The sequence below is a fragment of the Sporothrix brasiliensis genome, assembly GCF_000820605.1.
Source record: "Sporothrix brasiliensis 5110 chromosome Unknown Cont15, whole genome shotgun sequence".
NCBI classification, from domain to species: domain Eukaryota; kingdom Fungi; phylum Ascomycota; class Sordariomycetes; order Ophiostomatales; family Ophiostomataceae; genus Sporothrix; species Sporothrix brasiliensis.
Window position 1 is genome coordinate 796,790 of NW_024467134.1, and position 12,177 is coordinate 808,966.

The 12,177-nt window shown below is 60.9% G+C and overlaps 2 protein-coding genes across 2 annotated transcripts; one reads left to right on the forward strand and one right to left on the reverse strand.

The window, feature by feature from the left end:
• Nucleotides 1–344: 344 nt before the first annotated feature.
• SPBR_05495 (pyruvate carboxylase) lies at nt 345–4,719 on the forward strand (the record flags this gene model as incomplete). Its single annotated transcript, XM_040763759.1, has 8 exons — nt 345–510; nt 582–589; nt 765–802; nt 876–907; nt 973–1,154; nt 1,234–2,080; nt 2,362–4,556; nt 4,612–4,719. 8 exons carry the CDS (start codon nt 345–347, stop codon nt 4,717–4,719), a joined length of 3,576 nt encoding a protein of 1,191 aa, XP_040622031.1.
• A 617-nt stretch (nt 4,720–5,336) lies between these two features.
• On the reverse strand, nt 5,337–8,939 carry SPBR_05535 (uncharacterized protein; the record flags this gene model as incomplete). Its single annotated transcript, XM_040763798.1, has 10 exons — nt 5,337–5,859; nt 6,051–6,291; nt 6,349–6,811; nt 7,017–7,223; nt 7,404–7,508; nt 7,659–7,729; nt 7,772–8,015; nt 8,055–8,554; nt 8,606–8,759; nt 8,814–8,939. 10 exons carry the CDS (start codon nt 8,937–8,939, stop codon nt 5,337–5,339), a joined length of 2,634 nt encoding a protein of 877 aa, XP_040622032.1.
• Between the last annotated feature and the right edge of the window lie 3,238 nt (nt 8,940–12,177).

Genomic DNA, 12,177 nt, shown 5'->3' on the forward strand with positions numbered 1-12,177 from the left:
TGGTCTGCATTCCCTTTGGGAAGCTTGCCCCAAACGAGAGCTTATCTGGTCGCACTTGTGTCGTATTAGCTCCCCCTCTTTCGATTACTTTTTTAGTTTTCACCTCTCCTGCTGCTCTTATCCGTTTACCTTTTTCTCTTTTTCCTTTTTGTTTCTTTCCTTTTCCCGCTTTCTTTCCCCAGCTTCGTTTTAACCATTCCACCTTTCGTTTTACTTACAAATACCTAACAGAGCGCTCCTCTGTTCCCACTGAGCTCGGAGCTTCGTCCAGCGCGAAACCCCGCCGCTCGACCTTACTCGTTTTTTTCCCTTCCCGCAGCGAGCCGTATCGCCAAATCGCAACTATGGCTACCGCACCGGTTCTCGACAGCGCCGCCCACAAGGAGGCCTTTGCGGAAGTCTTTGACGACGATGCCCCGCCCAAGGAGGGCGCCTCCATCCAGCGCATCCGCGCCAACTCCAGCATCATGAAGCTGCGGAAGCTGCTGGTCGCCAACCGTGGCGAGATTCGTGAGTTGCGGCCCGTTCCCAGGCGTGATTAAGTGACAATTGACGGCAATGACTTGCTAACTGTTTTGTAGCTATCCGTGTACGTGTGAACCCGGCGACAACGTCTTTGATCGTGCTGGAAGCTTCACATGTAAAAATCAGATGAGAAACTAACGCGATCCTCTTTTCCCTCGTTTGCAGATCTTCAGAACCGTGAGTAACTGCCTCCTCCCCAGCTCCCACTGCCCGTTACGATGTAGCTGACCATGCCACAGGCCCACGAGCTGTCTCTCCACACCGTGGCCGTCTACAGGTAACGCACCGCCTCTGCAACCCCGCGCTGTGTTCACCGCCGCCTGTGTCCCTTCAGCATGCTAATTGTGTAGTTACGAGGATCGCCTGAGCATGCACAGACAGAGTACGGCCCTCCCTGCTCTACACATCGTATACGTTTCTCACGGGGGCTCTCGCTAACAAAAACAGAGGCCGATGAGGCGTATGTCATTGGCAAGCGCGGCCAGTACACCCCCGTCGGAGCGTACCTGGCCGGCGACGAGATCATCAAGATTGCCGTTCAGCACGACGTCCAGATGATCCACCCCGGCTACGGTTTCCTGTCTGAGAATGCCGAATTCGCCCGCAATGTCGAGAAAGCCGGCCTTATCGTATGTTCACTTGCCGTGTCGCTCTTTCCAGTTTTATTGTGTTTCTGTCGCCTCCGTCGCTCTTTCCTAACTCGCTTAGTTCGTCGGCCCGAGCCCCGACGTCATTGACGCCCTTGGCGACAAGGTGTCTGCTCGCAAGCTCGCCATCGCCGCCAACGTCCCCGTCGTCCCCGGTACCGAGGGCGCCATCGCGACGTTCGAGGAGGCCAAGACCTTCACTGACGAGTACGGCTTCCCCATCATCATCAAGGCTGCCTACGGCGGTGGCGGCCGCGGCATGCGTGTCGTTCGCGAGCAGAGCGAGCTCCAGGAGGCCTTTGAGCGTGCCACGTCCGAGGCCAAGTCCGCCTTTGGCAACGGCACCTGCTTCGTCGAGCGCTTCCTCGACAAGCCCAAGCACATTGAGGTCCAGCTGCTCGGTGACAACCACGGCAACATGGTCCACCTCTACGAGCGCGACTGCTCCGTCCAGCGCCGCCACCAAAAGGTCGTCGAGATCGCCCCCGCCAAGGACCTGCCCGCCGAGACCCGCGACGCCCTCCTGGCCGATGCCGTCCGCCTCGCCAAGTCCGTCAACTACCGCAACGCCGGCACCGCCGAGTTCCTCGTCGACCAGCAGAACCGCTACTACTTCATCGAGATCAACCCCCGCATCCAGGTCGAGCACACCATCACCGAGGAGATTACCGGCATCGACATTGTCGCCGCCCAGATCCAGATCGCCGCCGGCGCCACGCTCGAGCAGCTCGGCCTCACCCAGGACCGCATCTCCACCCGCGGCTTCGCCATCCAGTGCCGTCTCACCACAGAGGACCCGGCCAAGGGTTTCCAGCCCGACACCGGCAAGATCGAGGTCTACCGCTCGGCTGGCGGTAACGGTGTGCGTCTCGACGGTGGCAACGGCTTCGCCGGTGCTGTCATTACGCGTAAGTCTGACAATCGGGCCCCTTTGTCCCCCCTTCGCACCTTCTTCCCTTTGACTTATTGGCTCCTTCCCTTTTTTTATTTGCCATCCTCGGCGCTCCTTCCGTCCACGGTTTTGTTCTGGGCACTCCCGGCCAAAAGACCCACAATTTCCTAGATGCCCCACCTCAAACCGCAGCCGTTCTTTCCACTGCGCAGAATGGCATCGAAGTCGCGATATCTGGGACGTTTTGATTTCTTTCACATCGCGAACCTTCTAGCTAACTCTGATACTAAATGGTAGCTTTCTATGATAGCCTCTTAACCAAATTAATTTGCCACGGGTCTACGTACGAGATTGCGCGCCGCAAGATCCTGCGTGCGCTCGTCGAGTTCCGTATCCGCGGCGTCAAGACCAACATCCCCTTCCTGGCTTCGCTCCTTACGCACCCGAAGTTCATTGATGGCAACTGCTGGACGACCTTCATCGATGATACTCCTGCGCTGTTCGACCTGGTCGGAAGCCAGAACCGTGCCCAGAAGCTCCTGCAGTACCTCGGCGACCTGGCCGTCAACGGCAGCAGCATCAAGGGCCAGGTCGGCGAGCCCAAGCTCAAGTCGGAGATCATCCAGCCAACGCTGCTTGACGACGCCGGAAACGCCATCGACGTGTCGCAGCCTTGCACCAAGGGTTGGCGCCAGATCATTGTCGAGCAGGGCCCCAAGGCCTTCGCCGAGGCCGTCCGCGCCAACAAGGGCTGTCTGATCATGGATACTACCTGGCGCGACGCCCACCAGTCGCTGCTGGCCACGCGCGTGCGCACCGTCGACCTGCTCAACATTGCCAGGGAGACCAGCCACGCGCTGCACAACCTGTACAGTCTGGAGTGCTGGGGCGGCGCCACCTTTGACGTTGCCATGCGCTTCCTGTACGAGGATCCCTGGGACCGCCTGCGCGCCATGCGCAAGCTGATCCCCAACATTCCTTTCCAGATGCTGCTGCGCGGCGCCAACGGCGTCGCCTACTCGTCGCTGCCCGACAACGCCATTGAGCACTTTGTCGAGCACGCCAAAAAGAATGGCGTCGACGTCTTCCGTGTCTTTGACGCGCTCAACGACGTCGACCAGCTCGAGGTCGGCATCAAGGCTGTGCACAAGGCCGGTGGTGTCGTCGAGGGTACCGTGTGTATCTCGGGCGACATGCTCAACCCCAGCAAGAAGTACAACCTGCAGTACTACCTGGCGCTCGTCGACAAGCTCGTCAAGCTCGACATCCACGTCCTGGGCATCAAGGACATGGCGGGTGTGCTCAAGCCCCAGGCCGCCCGTCAGCTGATCGGCTCCATCCGCAAGAACTACCCCGACCTGCCCATCCACGTGCACACCCACGACTCGGCCGGCACCGGTGTCGCCTCCATGGTGGCCTGCGCCGAGGCTGGCGCCGACGCCGTCGACGCTGCCTCCGACAGCCTGTCGGGCATGACGTCGCAGCCCAGCATCAACGCCATCCTGGCGTCGCTCGAGGGCACCGGCCTGGAGCCCGGCCTCAACGTGCACCACGTGCGCGCGCTCGACACCTACTGGGCCCAGCTGCGCCTGCTGTACTCGCCCTTCGAGGCGCACCTGGCCGGCCCCGACCCGGAGGTCTACGAGCACGAGATCCCCGGCGGCCAGCTGACCAACATGATGTTCCAGGCGTCGCAGCTCGGCCTCGGCTCCCAGTGGGCCGAGACCAAGAAGGCTTACGAGCACGCCAACGAGCTGCTCGGCGACATTGTCAAGGTCACGCCCACGTCCAAGGTGGTGGGCGACCTGGCCCAGTTCATGGTCTCCAACAAGCTCGGGCCCGAGGACGTCAAGGCCCGTGCCTCGGAGCTCGACTTCCCCGGCTCGGTCCTCGAGTTCTTTGAGGGCCTCATGGGCCAGCCGTACGGCGGCTTCCCCGAGCCGCTGCGCACGGACGCCCTGCGCGGCCGCCGCAAGCTCGAGAAGCGCCCCGGCCTGTACCTGGAGCCGGTGGACTTTGCCAAGGTGCGCAAGGACCTCGGCAAGAAGTACGGCCCCGTCTCGGAGACGGACGTGGCCTCGTGGGTCATGTACCCCAAGGTCTTTGAGGACTACAAGAAGTTCACCGACAAGTACGGCGACCTGTCGGTGCTGCCGACCAAGTACTTCTTGTCCAAGCCCAGCATTGGCGAGGAGTTCCACGTCGAGCTCGAGCGCGGCAAGGTGCTGATCCTCAAGCTCCTGGCCATTGGCCCCCTGTCTGAGAACACGGGCCAGCGCGAGGTCTTTTACGAGATGAACGGCGAGGTGCGCCAGGTCACCATTGACGACAAGCAGGCCTCGGTCGAAAACGTCAGCCGGCCCAAGGCCGACCCCACGGACTCGAGCCAGGTCGGCGCCCCCATGGCCGGCGTGCTGGTCGAGCTGCGCGTCAAGGAGGGCTCCGAGGTCAAGAAGGGCGACCCGCTCGCCGTCCTCAGCGCCATGAAGATGGTAGGTTGCCCACCCAGACAATCTGTCTTGTCAATTCGCCCCGCTAACAATCCAGGAAATGGTCATCTCTGCGCCGCACAACGGTGCCGTTGCTGGTCTGGTCGTCAAGGAGGGCGACTCCGTCGACGGCTCCGACCTAGTCTGCCGGATAACCAAGGCGTAAGTTCTTGGCTGACGACGGCGGCTTGCGTCCATTTGGGAGGAAAAGTCTATTTAGAGCATACGGCGCTGTGCTGCAGACGGGCTGCAGCAACCATCAGGTAAGGCACCGGGTAGCAGCTACACGCGATGGAGGAAGGCCGCTGGAGGACACCCGCGGGCTACACAATACTTTTGTTCGTTTGATTTTATATGTATTCGCTTTGCGTAGTTTTACCCTGCAATTGATTGCAGTACCATGATTGTCCTAGACGGTGACTGATGCAGAGTAGTAAAGAGAGAAGTCGGGTGGAGCCGCGATAGTTGCATATAAGTCCGACTCGGTACATGCATACGAAGCGTTAAAGTAAAGTGGACCCAATTCTTATCGCTTATCGCTTCCAAAATTTTTGGACGGCAGAAAAAAGCTTCAACGGCAGGCACTAAGAAGAAAAAGTAGCAGGAGCCACCCGCACCACAGGCAGATCGCTCCTGCCCGTTCATCACCAACCGACACCTGCCATGCCTGCCTTTAGAAGAAGCTGAACCACCGCGGCGGCAGCAATTACCCCTGAATAGCTTCATTATCCCCCTTTCCCCCTTCTCCCTTTCTCACCAAACAATCCAACACAACGGGGAGACTCACCGACCACATCGCCCACCATGCCGTCCAAAACGGCGGGCCGCATCGCGAAGGCGCAGCGGACAAAAAAGCCGCCCGGCCAGCAACACCAGAAGAACCATCGCTGGGAGTCCTTCAGCAGCAAAATTGCTCAGCTGCATTCTCTCGATCCGCTCCACAAGGTCCGCCGCCATGACCTCGACGCCGACGCCGCTGGCGACCTGTCCGCGACCACCTCCTACTTCCGCAACGGCCTCGAGCGATGGACCGACCTCAACCTCTCGCGCGGCTTCACGGCCTTCCGCCGCGCGGTGTCGCCCCTCTGCGATAGCCTCGCCCAGATTCTGCACTTTGAGGACCGCATCATGGACCACCTCGCGGCGGCCATTCGTGGAAGCCAAGGCCAGGACGACGGCCGCGAGGCTCTGGAGCCCCTCCTCGACCTGCTGGCCGCGTTCGCGCACGACCTGGGCAGCCGCTTTGTCGCTCGCGGCTACGATGCTCGCGCCTTTGCTCTGCTGGTCGACGTGGCACGGCACAATACTGGCGCCGGAATTGCGCGGTCACACCACCAGCAGAACCACGAACTCGACGCCGCCGTCATCGAGTGGACGTTTACGTGCCTCACGTTTCTGTTCAAGTACCTCTCCAAGCTGCTCGTTGCGGACCTGCGCCCGACCTACGACATCCTGTCTCCTCTCCTTGGACGGCCCGACCTCCGACCTCCGACTGACATGACCTCCTCGTCTACTCCTTCCGAAGCCGCTTCTACGCCGGCTCCATCCTTACCACGAGTGCCCGGGCACATTGCACGGTTCACGGCCGAGGCCCTCAGTTTCCTTGTCCGCATGACGGCGAACCCGTCGCGACGTGACTCGGCAATGCCGTTTATCGTCAACCACATCCGCGACGACTTGCTGCGCGCGACCGAGGCCGCCGCCAGCCAGACCAAACACAGCAACAAGAAGGTCAACACTGTTCAGCTCTACACGCAGGGCATCATGACCCTCTTTGCAGAGTCCACCAAGGGACCTAGTATGACACTGCGGCTGTCTTCGGCCGAATTGTTCGTCGGCATGATTCGTGCCGTCCCCGAGAACGAGCTGGATCCGCAGCAGGCGGCCCGTGGCACGCCCTGGAGCGATGTGTGCTGTGGTGTTCTCACCAGCATCATCCACCATGCAAACCACGATGCCCTGCGGCCCGTGGTTGACGCCATCTTGGCCGATGCAGCGTCGGAAACAAAAAAGGTCGAGGCAGCAGCAAAGTCGAAAAAGGCGACAGTTGTTGCTGCTGCGGGCCCATGGAGACTGTCCATCTTCATTCGCCTATTTGGGATTCTTGCCGGTGTGCGTGGTGGCGCCAAGATCCACGACTGGACAGCCCTCGTTCCTGCTCTGGCCGAGACGCTCGAGGCCATGGCTGTAGCACCCGAATCGCAATGGCCGCCGTCTACGCCGCTGACTGCTGACGAGTCAGCATCGCCCGCCTGGCGCTACATTGTTGCCAATGTCGCCATTGTTTGGAACCACGCACCACCCTCCGACCTCCGTCCCCAGCTCCCCTCTCTCACAAAGTCGCTGCAGCGCGAGCCGCTCGCCCGCTGGTTTGTTCCCTTCTGTGCCTATGCCGCTGAGCTCAATGCCACCAAATTCCACAGCACGTTACAGACACCGTTTCAGGCGTTTGTGTCGGCGCACTGGGCGCATGACGGCAACGAGGACGTCCTCTGCGCCGTCTTGGCCGATATGGTCAACGTCGGTGCCTTCCCCGTCGACCGCGAGCGCCTGCGTCTGCCCCAGTCGTGGCAGGACAGCATTGTGCGCAAGTTTGAGCAGCTCGAGGCCACGCCGTTCCCCGAGCGTGGTGTTTATGGCAAGGACCCGGCCACGTGGCGCGACCACTGCCTGCCCAAGTACGCTGCACTACTGGGCGTGCTCGACACGACGATTGTGCACCCCTCGACGCCCGCGCGCATCTCCGAACTGCTCCTGCGCAAACTTAAGCTGGCACTACGGCCTACCTCTCCACAGCTCGCCAACAACGACGAGACGACGTTTATTGTCACGCAAGGCTTCCGTGCTTACCTGCGCATGGCCAAGACCTTGGCTGGAAAGCCGGATGCCGGTCTGCGGCCATTGTTGCGGGCGGCTGCGCCGCGCTTTGCCCGTCGGACAGGCTTCCTTGAGGCCCTGCTGCAGTACGAACAGCTGGTCCCTGAAGAGCCTGCGGCTCAGGATGAGACAAAGAAGGACAAGAAAAAGTCAGATACGGGGGACGACCAAGTGGAAGAGGATCCCTTCGTCAAGGTCTTGGTTAGTAACCTGTCGGCACCCTCGCACGCGCTGCGCCTGGTCTCGCTTAAGATCCTTGAGCGCATTGGTGACAGCAACACCGCGACCGACTTGGCCACCTTTCCGGAACACGCCAATGCGCTCGCCAACATGTTACAAACCGAGGACGTTGGATTCGCTCCGCACAACGTCCGCAACATCGCCGCCCACCTGCGCAAACTGGCCCAGGTCTACGCCCACGTCACGCCCGGCTCCTGGATCCAAGCTGCCATCCCTGCCTTCCTCTTTGGCATGCTGTCTGTGCCCCTTGCGCCAGTCTGGGACGACGCCGTCAAAGCCATGAAGCAGGTCGCCGAGACCAACAAGGCCGGCGAGGAGGCCATTGCTACGCTCGCCTTTGACTGGCTTGAGGTTGCGTCGTCTTCGTCACGTCGCTCCTCTTACAACGGCCAGGCCGAGAGCAGCAGCAGCACCCACGACAACCATGGTACCCGAAAGGGCACTGCGCCGCGCGCCCCGCCTACCGACTTTGAGTGCTTCAAGCTGGAAAAGCTCAATGACTTGGCGCAGCAGACCGAGACGGTCGTCGCGGACCCCTCGGCTGTTATGCTTCAGGCGTTCCAGGCCAAGCAGGAGGCTGTCCCAGCCTATGCAGGCTATGAGCGCGGCAAGGCCCTCAAGGTCCTTGCCGCATTGCCAGGTGTGGCCGAGAAGCGGTCCCGCAAGCTGGTGCCACACCTCTTGTCTTGGACCGAGGACGTGGGCCCTCGCATCGACGCGACCACGGAAGACGACCACGAAGAGGAAGAGGACGGCAATGCTGAGGATGATGCCGTCTCTGAGGAAGAGAACCAACAAAACGGCACAAACGACGAAGAGATGGACGATGCCGACGACGTGCATGCCGATGTTGACGCCGAGGCCGCCAATAGCGAACTCGGCAGCTGGTCATTCCCCGACAAGAAGGCTCTGATCGTTGTCTTCTCCCTCTTTACCAACTCCCAGGTGCTCTACCAGCACGAAAAGGCCTACGATGCTCTTCTCAAGCTGCTGGCCAACGGCGATATTGAAATCCAGCGTCTTGCCCTCAAAGCCCTTCTCGCTTGGCGCCAGGACAGCGTTGTCAAGTACAAGGAGCAGCTCGACAACCTGCTAGACGAGAGCAAGTTCAAGAACGAGCTGACGCTGCTGATGCAGTCTGACGATGAGAACAGCGCCAATGGCATCTTGCCGGAGCACCGTGCTGACCTGATGCCTGTGCTGCTGCGCTTGCTCTACGGCCGCACGATCTCCAAGAAGGGCGCTGCCAGCGGCCGCCAGGGCCTCCATGCTACGCGTCTATTTGTTATCCGCAACCTGGACGTTGCTGGTGTTGGTGGCTTCCTGCAGGTCGCTCTCGGCAACCTCCACGGTGTGCGCATCCTGGACGGCGAAGGGGAAGAGGCCAACCTCCGTGAAAACATTTTCCCTAGCGCGGGTGGTGTCTCGAGTTTTGACAGCGAGGACGATGCGCTCTTGTCTGCTCGCAAGCAGGTCGGCGTACTTAACATGCTTGAACCTATTATCAACGAGTTGGGCAGCAACGCGACGCCCTTCCTCGATTCACTCGTCAACGCCACGCTCTACTGTTTGATCTGTGCTTGTCGTGGGTTGCAGAATGCGACGTTGGCTGCTGCCGAACAAAACGGTGGCAACGCCGTCGATCTAGACGAGGACGAGGATTCTGCCAAGTCGTCGGCCAACACGTCGCTCATGCGCGCCGCCAAGACAGCTGCACTCCGCTGCCTCTGCGCCCTCTTCCGCAACGCGCCCGACTACAACTGGGTCCCCTTCCGGAACACCATCGTGACCGAGGTCATTAGCCCCGTTATTGACCGCCTGCCACAGGAGACCACTCAGGGCGTGTCGTGGACCTGGAAGCTGCTGTCCACCTGGGCGCAGCTGCCACAGTGCGTCCTGTTCCTGTCGGTTGACGCTCGCGTGCTCCCCAAAATTCTCGAGAGTCTGGCTGCCAAGGCCAAGGATCCTGTCAAGATCCACGCCCTCAGCATCGTAAACAGCCTTGTCCAGCTGGCCGCCACGAACGAGGCCGTCTCCACCGACCTGCTCATGCTCAACATGGACACGGCGCTCATGCGCCTCAGCGCCGTGCTCCGGTCCACGGCCGATGGCGGCACCACAGGCGGCAGCGAGATCAGCCGGGGCCTGCTCGAGGCCTGTGTCGACACCGTCGTCGCACTAGCCCCGATGGTCCAAGCCACGACGCACGTCCGCAGCCTCGTCGACATTGCCACCTGGCTTCTTAACCAACCTTCGCGGCGCGTCAACCCGCGCGTCAAGGGCTCGCTGCTCTTGCTGCTGGAGCGCTTCATCCAGCTGGACAGCGAGAACGGCGCCGAGCCCGACACGACCCTCCAGGACAAGGTCTACGCGACCATCTCTTCGCTCTTTTCCTTCTTCAAGGACCGCGAGAATCGCCAGACGCTGTGCCGCGTGCTGTCCGTCTTTGCTGCCGCACAAACCGGTAAAGGCAAGGCGGCCGTGGCGTACCACCAGCAGCTCCAGACCGTGGCCGACCTGTGCTTTGACCTCAACTCGTACACCGAGAGCCAGCTCGACGAGCCCAACTACGATCGTCGTCTGGCCGCGTTTGGTACCATTGCTCGGCCTGCCGATGGTGCTGTGCCCTTGACCGCGCAGCAATGGCTGCCGATCCTGCACAACATGTTGTTCTTTGTGCGCGTCGACGAGGAGTACGGCATTCTGTCATCCAATGCGGCGGACGGCCTGTGTAAGCTGGTCTCGGATGCTGCGAACATCAAGACGCACCTGCCGAAGGAGGACACCGAGGACGCCAAGGCCCTGACAGGCTATCTGACGTCGCTTGTCCTACCGGCCATCTATGCAGGTGCGCGAGACGCCTCGGAGACCGTTCGCCGCGAGATTGCGCGCACCTTTGGCTTTGTCATTGCGACGTTGCGTGCTTGGCCTCCGGTCGCGGACCTCGCTCCGCTAGTCCCGCTTGGCTCAACCGCGGAAGGCGACGAGGTGGACGGAGCGGAGGGCGACGACGCCAACATGGAGGACACGAGCGACGCTGAGGACGACAAGGAGACCAACCGTGCCTTCTTCAGCAACATCTTGAACCCCACCATCGCCAAGCAGATCCAGGCCATGCAGGTGCTCGAGGGCATCAACACACGTCTGCCGCTGAGCAGCAAGAATGTCAGCCAGTTTTTCATCCCCTTCCTCGAGCACTTTATCTTTGGCCGCGAAGACGGTGTCGACGATCGGGGTCTCGGCGCGCAGGCCACGAATACGATTGCAATGTTGGCCTACTCGCTGGAGTGGAATCAGTACCGCGCGATGTTACGGCGCTTTATCACGTTCATCGAGACCAAGCCTGAACTGCAGAAGCAGGTTGTGCGCCTGCTCGACAAGGTTGTCGACGCAGTGGCTCAGTCTGCGGAGAAGAAGAAGAACGGCGAAGATACGGATACCGCCATGGATGGCGCATCACCGACCACACCGACCGCACGGACTGCCCCTGTTACGCCGATTGTCAAGTGCCGTCTCGCCGCCACTCTCCCCGACGCTCCGAAGCTCTCCGACGATATCCTCAACAACCTCACGCCGTCCCTCGTGGAACACTTGCACGATAAAGATGAGGAGACTGTCAGTGCGCGTGTTCCGGCCGCTATCATTCTTGTCAAGCTGCTCAACCTGCTCCCGTCCGAGACGCGCGATCAGCGGCTGGCTGGTGTGCTAACCGACGTGTGCCACATTCTTCGTAGCAAGAACTGGGACTCGCGCGAAATGGCGCGTGAGACGCTGTCGCGTATTTCCACGATCCTGGGATCTGGCGCTTTTGGGTTCGTGCTCAAGGAGCTGCGCGGCGCCCTCACCCGTGGCTACCAGCTGCACGTGCTTTCGTACACGGTGCACACGCTCCTGCTGGCGGTGATTCCGCAGTTTGCGCAGGGCGATCTCGACTACTGCATCGAGCCCCTCATGGCTGTCATCATGGACGACGTATTTGGCGCTGTCGGCGAGGAGAAGGACGCGGACGAGTACGTCAGCAAGATGAAGGAGGTCAAGAAGAGCAAGAGCCAGGACTCGCTCGAGCTCATTGCCAAGAATACATCCGTCAGCCAACTCGGCGTGCTGGTACAGCCCTTGCACATGCTGATGCTGGAGCGCATCACCAAGCACGTTGCCACCAAGATCGACACGCTGCTGGCGCGCATTGCTGCTGGCCTGGCCCAAAACCCGGCGGTGGCCGAGACGCGCGAGACACTCGTGTTCTGCTACGAGATCGTCCAGGACGTGTACCGCAGCCGCACGCCGGCGGCCCAGGCACAAAAGATTGACCCGCGCATCAAAAAGTTCTTATTCCAGAAGACGGAGCGCAACAATGCGGGCCAGCGCAAGGGGGGCAAGTTCACGTACAAGCTGATCCAGTTTGCCCTCGACGTGCTGCGGACGGTGCTGCGCAAGTACGATTCGCTGCGCACGCCCGAGAACGTATCGGGGTTCATTCCGGTGCTGGGCGACGCGGTCCTTGTCG